The following is a 10,027-nucleotide window of genomic DNA, read 5'->3' as shown; positions in this document are numbered from 1 at the left end:
TTTTTTTTTTTTTTTTTTTTTTTTTTATGTAGGGTGTTTTCTTTTATGGTTTTATTGCAATACTTTGCACCCACTGAAACGGTAATCAGTCACAGTGGGAGTCGTCAGATGTTTTCAGTAGTCTATATTATGTAAACAGATCTTGGCCTGTGAAATATACCTAATGGTTAGCTTGAGCTTAGGGAATTTTAGACATTTTATTGAAATTTTGTAAGCAGAGAAGTTAATAATTTTTACGTTTTAGTTACTTTTGTTAAAAAAAAAGTAAAACAGATTTGCAGTACTCACTGCATACTCGAGCTCATTTGTGCTCAAAAATGTTATTTCCTAAGCCTCGCAAATTTATTCACATACAAAAAAAAATTGTGTAGCTTTCAAAAAGCATTTTAAAACAAAAAATATATCAGCCAATAGAACGGAATGGCTCAAAACTACTAATATTTATCCATTTTACTAAACTATAAATAGACAAAAATCCAATTAGCCATTCAGAGTATTACAATGAGTTACAGAATGAAAACATCCAATGTCTGAATAATATAGGTATGAGAACTGAGATGACGAGTGGATTCACGTAAAGCAGAGCCTGCTCTATCTACTGGTGATAAGCAAATCCATCAGCAATGTAAAGTTGATAAACAAAACAATTTTAAAAGTCAGAGAGAGAGAGGAGGGCCCTCTCTAGTGAGGTTAACAAGTTTATTGATATTTCAATCTTAGCAAATCAAAAAGTGGTGCAAATTTCCGAATCTTGCTTGAAATTATGTTCAGTTTGTGTTTCTACTTGTTTAAAACTGTAGCAGCTTATTTTTCAAATTGGAAAATCTGGGACATTACGTCACATAAAATTTAGTACTTTTCTAAATGATATCAAAATTTGAAATATGTGTAAAGCTGTAAAAGGTCACGATGTGCAATTGAACCCAAGACGTGTTTTGTTAAAGTTTACATGTTTAAGATGATTATGAACAATAATTTTTTTTGTATTAATTTTTGTTCTTACAATGTTTATATCTGTAATATTTTTTCGAAGCTATACAACACACTCCACCTTTACTACTGCCAATTTATCAACAGATGGAGAAACGTATTCAACAACACTGGAACTTAAGTATGTGTGATGTTATCCAATGTAATATGCCTGAAATGGTCTTGCTCACAAATGCATCTCATTTCCCTTGGTAGAGTGAGCTGTGTTGAGCCTAAACAGGCACAGCACAACTGGGTCAAGTTTTGGTGCCAAAAAGCCAACACATACAAAGGAAAAAAAATTGCCGCTGATTCTGCACAGAACACAAGTACGGACTCTGTGACCACAGCCTGAACGTTTAATATCAGACCGGTGAACAATGACTAGCTCAACACGTTCGTGAATTACGTCCATAACCAATAAAAAAATAAATAAATAAAAAAAAAAGTAAAAAAGGTCATCTACCAAAAGAAATGTTGCATTTTTCTGGAGCAAGATCCCTTATCATTGGTCACGGGGCACACAAATTGTAAGAGTATACAGTATTTTGTTGACACCAAAACCTGACAGGTGTACATACCCTCCTCAGTACTACAGCTGCTAGTACCAAGGTAAATGAGACACACAGGAGACACAGTTCAATGTTTGACCCTTCAGCTTTATTTAACAACACTTCAAACTGAAAGGTTTATTTTTACAGTGCCTTAAATATTGCTAACAAACTTCAAAACTACAGTAAAACACAGTATTTCCAAGATTCAGATACCTTTGAACAAATTTTTTTCTTCTTCTAAATTGTATCTTAATCTTAAAAGACAGTTACATAATAACATCTTCCATTTCATTATTCTTGTTTATCACAAAGTTTAAAAGAAAGGAAAAGGGGGAGGGGGAAAAAACCCTACAAAAGGAAAGGTTTCTTACAAAATCCAATTAACAGACGTCAGTTTTAGAAAGTACGTAACTAAGGAAAAAGACCTTTTAAAAGTGGGGTTTTTTTTTCTGTTTTTGTTGCAATGAACAGCAAGCATACACATCACACATTATGCAACCAGACAACATCTTACAGTCTACACCAGGCTGCATACCATTCATACACAAGTCATGCTATTTACAGCAGGCAAATTTCAGCTCCTAACAAAAAGGTTTATCATCAAATACCATTCTGTTCGTGTACAGAAGCACCACTGGATAGTGTACCCGGTAGGCTAATAGATCTGATTACAGTAACCCTTTTCTCTGGAAATGGAGCCAAAGCTGCTCTATTTTGAACTTCGTCCTGTTCCACCGAAACCCCGTAACCTGACAATGGAGAGTGGCTAGGCTCAACACTAATGGAGTTTGTATAACTTATTTCTACAGGTGAACTAATAGGTTGCTTTAATTGGGCTTCCCTTGCAGAAGCTCGACGGGTACGTATGACAAGGTTGGGATTTGAAAAAGGTGGTGGAACAGAAGTGACAGAAGACAATTTGGGCAAAGAAGCACGTACACTTGATACACATTCTCTTGCTAAAAGATCATGGGAGCCTGCAGTCGTTGACATGTTACATAAAACCTCAGAAGTACCACTTAGTGTGGGAATGTCTTTTACTGAGCCAGAAGATACAGGATAATGTTCTGACAAAAGAAAAACTGTACCTACTTTTTTACTGGGTTCTTTAATACTTGTAACATTCTTATATAGTGTGTTACACGTAGTAACATTTGAGACAAAACTAGGCTTATTTGATTCCACGCTATTGGAAAAAGCAGTAGGTGCATTTTTTGAGCCAAAGTCTATGGTCATAGGACTATCTGGTGAGCTGTGTGTGCTAATGTCCTCAACATTTTTACCTATTTCTTCAGAATTAATTTTGATAGTAGTTGTCCTCAATTCTGTAGAACTTTGCCTAAAACATGGCATTGTATAAGAGCATTTCTCATCAAAATGATTAACAGCTTTACTGCCAAAAATTTGCTTATTAACTTCAATTTCAGAATCACTGCAACCCTCATACTGCCTTCTTTCTTGAAGGAGACTTATCCGGCGACTTCTACGCTTCGGAGTTTCACCCCTTCTTGTTCCTACTTTCCCACCCTGGGATGTGTCTTTAGATTTATTCTTAGATGTTTTTACATCTTTCCCTTTGCTACCAGATTTGGAATTTTTAGGCACCTGATTATACGCGTCCTCTCGACTGTACGAGATTTTCGGATCTTCTTCCTCGTCGTACGATGCTCTTCGTCTTTCTTCTTCCTCTTTAAAGGCCTTCAGTCTTCCAAGTTCCCAGTCTTTCTTTTGAGCTTCTATTTCCTCCTAAATTTAAGTATGATGAAAAATATATGTGACTTAGTACAGATATGCACTAAAATAAAGAAAACATTCCGTCAATATGTAACTGATTGCAAACCGTAGAATTACAGCTGTATCATACTAACTGATACTAAAAGGATATATAGTAAGAATGTATACCTCTTTAGCACTCATCTTTTGTAACCTACAGGTACATTTTACGGTACAAAAAAACAAACAAGTATTTTGTTAATTACTGTAACAACACTGTTAAAATTTCTACTCTGTCAAATCTAATTTGTGTGGTCATTTTACATTTTTCTATCAATGATACATCAGGTATTTCAATCTCTTAGCAAAGTTTTGTACTTTAAGCAAAATGTTTTAATAGTAAGTGAAAAATAACAGTGGTAAGCTCTTGATAATTTAAACCATCCATCAATACACGTTAAAATTAACCCTTTGCGTGCATAATTAAATTTGGGGTGGGTTCTCGAAAAGTGTTGATTATCCATTACAAAATGAAATTTAGAATTTGAACTTTTTTTAGCACTTCTTCAATATCAAAACCCACTAGTACCACTTATGCTTGTTGATGTACATATGCACGCACAGTACTAAGGTGGGAAATTCAAGGACGAAGTATCCCGACTGTTGCACTACGAGGAAAAGTTTGTGCAACACTGTGGAGGTAAATCCGATTAGAGCATCCAAAGGGTTAAATATAACAACAATCAAACCTTTCAACTTGTATAGAACCAGATCCTTAATAATGAACATACTGCAAACTTATCAAACAAAGAGAAGACTACATACCTCTGCTTGCTTTAATTGCTCCAATGAAAATGAATCCTGAATTGTTTCCAAATATTGCATGGCATATTTCTCCACAGGTGTCAGCTGTGTAAAAACAAAATATATATTTTTTTTATAACGTTGTTGCTGCATATCACGAGTATGCATAAATGTATGAAACAATATATTTATTACAAGTTATACAACATTCCTAAATGTATTTTACGCATCTCACAAAAACAATGGTAATACATTTTAACGAACCTTCGTATGCATATAACTAATTACTGTAGTAATACCCAATTCTATTGCTTTAATAAAATTCCGAACATAATCTTAATAAACACAAACCTGATCCATTAATTTATCCAGCTCCTCCTCAGCCTGTGACCTCTCCTCATTATCTCTAGTTTCTGAATCTATTGGGATGGATTCATCAAATTCAGCCAGTTCGGCAGCAGCTTCAGCTCTTGCGGTTTTAGCTGCCTCTACATCATTTTCCTCTTCAGCCATACCTAAAGCCTGTAATATGTGGATGATAAGTCACTCATAAGTTGTCATGTTTGCCTACAGTGAATTAGAATTATAAACTTGATTTTACATTTAAATTACAAACCACCTTCGGAGGAAGAAAAGTAACTTTCTAAGCCTTGCATTATATGGTTTAAATTTTGAATATGGTAATTTGATACAAGACTGTCTTATGTCTCAGATCTCGAGACACTCATATTTTGGATCTCTGAAAATACCCAAGCTTTAAAACTTCAACCCTTTATAAGTAGAATATATCTGGTTCCTAACATAAAGATCAGCCCATGAAAACCTTTCAAGACTTCTTAATACTTTTATAGCACCATATAACACTGTGATCTGCTGAAAGTCCAACAGAAAAATATTTTTATTACCAATGAATAAGTAATTTTTACTCTAGCAGACAGAATATGCTTTTACTCATGTACGAAATAGAAGTTTTACTTTACAATATTTACCTGCTCTAACTCAGTCTGAAGGAATTTCTCAGTGAGGTCAACCGGCTTTTCTTCCACTGCAGTTACTCCAAGTTTTGAAACATCTGAATCATTTGGATCTTTCTTGACAACACATCTGTCTGTAGAGTTATCTTCTTTAATTCCAAACAGCTCTCGGATAGCATTCTGTAATTAAAAATTCCAAAAAATAAATAGATTCAAAATTATTAACCCTTTTGCCTCGGGTATCCTTTACTATGCATGACAGAAAGTTTAGGTGTCTTAAATTCAAAAACTACTTTTTATTTACATTACACCAATTAGTATATCATAAAAATGTAGGTAATAATTCATGTTTTAATAGTATATACGTTTTAAGTTCCTAATTCTACAAGGCAATATTAAAAACATCCTGAATTTCCCCTAGTGTGAGAAATGTGACATATTTTCTCTAGGCTTCTCTTCTCTGTTTTATCCACCACCCCTCGAAAAAGTATAAAATTAAACATATATTACTCTCTAAAGAAGCATTGCTGCTCAAACGAACCATAATTTTTATCACCTTCAATTTATAAATTATAAATATAATTATAATTATAAAGTTATAAATTAAAAATCAAACTCCTGCTACATCCTCTCTTTCAGGCTTTGTTAATAGTTCCCTTTTATATTTAATTATATACTACCTATAACCAACAAAAAGTCAAGATTTACATCTATCAAATGACGTATTGTATAACGTTGTGTTTTGAGCAGATAAGCATCAATTTCACTCAGGATAAAAGCTTCATTCCCATGGGAAATTTAACGATTATCTTGGATGAACTTGTAACAGCTCTTGTCTTATAGTTAGAAAGCCAGAAAAATTTTTAGGGTTAAGGGAAATTGTCTGCTTTTTGCATGTTATTAGTCTATGTTCTTTGGTACATTATTTAATTAAATGAAAATTATTTAACGCACTACTACCATTAGAATAAAATAAATAGACTTAAGTTTCATCGACAATTTACAGCAAGAAAAAAGAAAATTGGTTAAGTATTTTATTTCTTGTTTTTCATGTTTAATATTATTATTATCATTATAAAAGTAACTAAAATGTAAAAATAGGGATCTTTTTAAATTAGTTAAATTCAGATTAGGTAAAACAAATAATAATATAATAAAAATGTTTCATGAGGCAAGCACGTAGGTAATGTAATTCGACAGCATAACATGAGCTGAACATGCCCCGAGTGATTCACAACTTATTAAGACACAGATAATAGTTAGACATGGTTCAAAGGGCAAGAAAACAATAAAATTTAATTATAAATATATGTATAGTGTTACAAGCTTAAAGCTACTTAGGACAAACTAATGTAGTTTCATGTTACAATTTGAAGTCATTCTAGAACGAAAAAAAGAGGGATAATTTTGATTAATTTTGCCTTTTTTTAGGTGGTTTTAGGGATTACACAAAGGAAATTTGATATTTTTGAGATAAAGAAAAGTATTTTTAATTTTAGCGCTAAAATCATTTTCCACACAGACTATTCAACACAAGTACTCAATATGTTCTTGGACAAATCATTTTAGATTATTAAAAATAATTCACTAAAAAATAAGATTTTTTCTTTGTGAAAGACTTGATAATATGAACTGAAAGACTACCAAATTTAGTGAAGATATACAAACTATATTTAAGTTAGTAGTGTCAAATGTAAAGACTATACGAGCCTCTGTTGAGAGAAGTAATCTACCAAAAACTGAAGTTAAAAATACTGGAATTGGTAGGTGATACGTTGGCTTACTAAAAATCTATAAAGACTTTAATCGAGTACAAAGAGGTTACGTGGTTGGTCAAATTGACCAACCCCGTGTTAAGAGTTAATAAACAATACTGAAAATAATAAATAAATAAATCCGTAATACCATCTTTCCATGTTATAGATACACACACTAAAACAAACACCAGTGGGAGTATATTAATCCTACATGTTTGAGTGATGTCCAAAGTCCAGAGGTCATTAAACACGGTATTATGTATTTCATGTCATTTTCCAACTATTTATGGTAGAGGAGAGTGAGTACCAGATACAACAAAAAACTGTACACAGGAGTTTCAAAGGTTCTAGAGGTTATGTAAATAAAATATGCAAACTTTACAATGGATAAAAGTATTTTTACTCTTTACATCAACATAATCTTGCACTCTGACTTGTAAAGAGTCTGAATCAAACTTGTCATCAATACACAGACATATCCTGAGTACAAATACTTCTGTAACACATCTGGTTTTGTGTGTACAACATATTTGTACATATTACTAAAATCCTGCCACATTTCATGTAAATACTAATAGTAAATTCGGAATTATAGTCAACACTTCTTCTCCAATAGTGGACTAGTCCATCAGACTGGACCCATGCACACTTAATTAAAAGGACTATTATAAGTATAAAAATTAGCTGTAAAGTATGAGCTGTAGTGGGTGCTGTGATAAGATGAATTAAAGGACCACTGTTTGTTCAACATTTGAACCATTTTTTTTTTATTATTACTTATTCATTGCCACATAATCTTAGAAACAAACCTATTTCACACACCTTCTGAAAAAACACAGAGGTAAAGTTTCCTCCTTCAATGGCAAGATCTCCTAACAACCGCTTCTGTCCTGCTTTCTTCAGGATATTCTCTTCTACAGTCATTTCACTGACTAGCCTATTTAAAGAAAAATGGCCAGCTAGTTGAATTTTTTTTTTAGTGTTTGACAACTAAAACTCGTCATTTGCCAAACAACAGTGCACGTGATTTGTAATTTCATGCATTACCTGTATTAATTATATATTTTATACGGCTACTTTATTTCCTAAAAACATAATTATAAGCACACAAAACAAATTATTCCTTTAATCTCAAGTACAGTAGTCTAATAGTCTAAAAAAATATTGTTATAGTAGTAGTCATATTTCTTCAATACAAGTATGTATAGAACACTTTAAATAAAAATTAGCATTATTTGTGCTCAAAAATTATTGTGGTAGCAAACTCCAGTATTACAACATGATACTAAGGTTTAATATAAAAAAATTCTACACATGTCTCTGGTTTTTTAGATTTGCAATAAATTAATCCAACAATTTTTTTTCTATTAATCATATTTTTAAGAACTATCAGAAATGGAAGAAAAATTAATTAGATTGTCTAATGAAAGTGCTTTATCAAAATCTAAAACAAAGTATGTTTTCATCTTTCCTTCAGCTAAACGTTTAATGTTCCTGTGAGCATACAGAGTAATCTTCACCTGTATATGTGAACATCACGTGTTTGACCAATTCTGTGACATCGATCTTGGGCCTGGGCATCCATAGTTGGATTCCAGTCACTATCATAAAAAATAACAGTATCTGCTCCTGTCAGGTTTACTCCGATACCCCCTGAACGAGTAGAAAGGATGAAACAGAAGATACGCTTGTCTGCATTGAATCTTTCCATCAAAGCCTGTACAAAAATTGACGGAACATTTCTATGTATTACAAGTTCTCTTACACTAAAACAATTCAACTTATTGTCACACAAACACTGAATTGAACACAAGTCAAACAATTCCTTAACTATACAAATTTACTTACATATCGCAAGACTTACATTAACTAAAACACAACTTTCAATTAAAGAAAAACATAACATAGTCTCAAATGTCTGAAAAGTTTACTATATAATTTTCATATTTGGAGAACGTTAAATCATTCAAGGATGAACTCTCCTTGGTTTATTTTTCAGTACAGAATAAAAAAAGGTCGTGTTTTAATTTTTCACTAATTACCTGAAATATAAACTTGATAAATTTTTGAAACAATCTCTTCATAAACTAAACGCACGTTCAAACCAGGTATCACAGGTTTGACATATACACCTGATACGAGTTCCCAGAGTACTAATATTTTTCTCTGAAACCAATAAAATAAGAAGCTTTTGAAGTTAAATACTTACCTGTCTTTGTTCTATTCGTGTACTACCATCCAAACGAAGGTAGGTATGGCCATGATAGTTCAAAAACTGTTCAAGTATGTCGAGTATTCTTGACATTTGAGTAAATATTAAAATTCTGTGTCCATCATTTTTTAATTGCCACAGAAGCTTGTCTAGAGTTTGAAGTTTACCTGAAATAACACGTTGAACAGTAATTACTGTATTATCTGTTAGAGTATACACAAAACTGAACAATGTATGTGATAAGCCATACTTTAATTCACAAGAGAACATAATGACAACAATAGCCAAAGAACATTATACACACATCTTTTTTAAATATACATAAATATTTCGTTTTATTAATAAACACAAAAATATATAATTTATAATTAAAAATGTCACTCAAAATAATGTTTAGACAATACATACCACAATCATACTGTATAAGTCTTAAATCTGGAAACTGGGTTGACATGTTACTGCTGATTGGATGCAGATATCTACAGAGAGGAGCCAACTGTTTTTGAATATTTTGTTTCCATAACTTGATTTTCTGTAATGTTGAGGTGGGAGGATGGGACATGTGCATCTTTATTCTTGGGGCAGAAACTCCAGGAACAACAAAAACAAACCTGGGAAAAAAATAACATCCTAAACAATAATTTCATTTAACAGACAAACTCCTCCTCCCTCCATTATTTGTTTTATGTTCTTATCAATTATCTGTACTCGTGTAATAAGTAGAGCAATTCACAGAGTTCTTCAACACATCTACACTTTTTTTTTTACAAGCGAGCTTTAAGGATGTACTTTATCTGCCACTATTACTGTAACAGAGCGTTAAGGATGTACTTTATCTGCTATCTTTACTGTAATCAGAGCTTAAGGATGTACTTTATCTGCTATCTTTACTGTAACAGAGCTTTAAGGATGTACTATATCTGCTATCTTTACTGTAACAGAGCGTTAAGGATGTACTTTATCTGCTATCTTTACTGTAACAGAGCGTTAAGGATGTACTTTATCTGCTATCTTTACTGTAACAGAGCGTTAAGGATGTACTTT

At 32.4% G+C, this 10,027-nt stretch overlaps 1 protein-coding gene across 1 annotated transcript in view; it reads right to left on the bottom strand.

Annotated features, from left to right (window-relative positions):
* The window catches only part of LOC106467099 (helicase domino-like), a 94,605-nt gene that overhangs the window by 11,495 nt on the left and 73,083 nt on the right, over positions 1-10,027 (bottom strand). The window contains exons 22-29 of the mRNA XM_022395218.1: positions 9,392-9,594; positions 8,981-9,150; positions 8,292-8,488; positions 7,594-7,708; positions 5,030-5,194; positions 4,392-4,562; positions 4,062-4,145; positions 2,127-3,269 (exon numbers count right to left, since the gene is read on the bottom strand). Coding sequence (XP_022250926.1) covers positions 2,127-3,269; positions 4,062-4,145; positions 4,392-4,562; positions 5,030-5,194; positions 7,594-7,708; positions 8,292-8,488; positions 8,981-9,150; positions 9,392-9,594 — 2,248 coding nt within the window. The remainder of the gene's footprint in view (positions 1-2,126; positions 3,270-4,061; positions 4,146-4,391; positions 4,563-5,029; positions 5,195-7,593; positions 7,709-8,291; positions 8,489-8,980; positions 9,151-9,391; positions 9,595-10,027) is intronic.

The sequence above is a fragment of the Limulus polyphemus genome, unplaced genomic scaffold (genome assembly GCF_000517525.1).
Source record: "Limulus polyphemus unplaced genomic scaffold, Limulus_polyphemus-2.1.2 Scaffold2488, whole genome shotgun sequence".
In the NCBI taxonomy this organism is placed as follows: Eukaryota; Metazoa; Arthropoda; class Merostomata; order Xiphosura; family Limulidae; genus Limulus; species Limulus polyphemus.
Note: the sequence above shows the minus strand (reverse complement) of the source record. Positions and strands in the feature narration are given on the sequence as shown.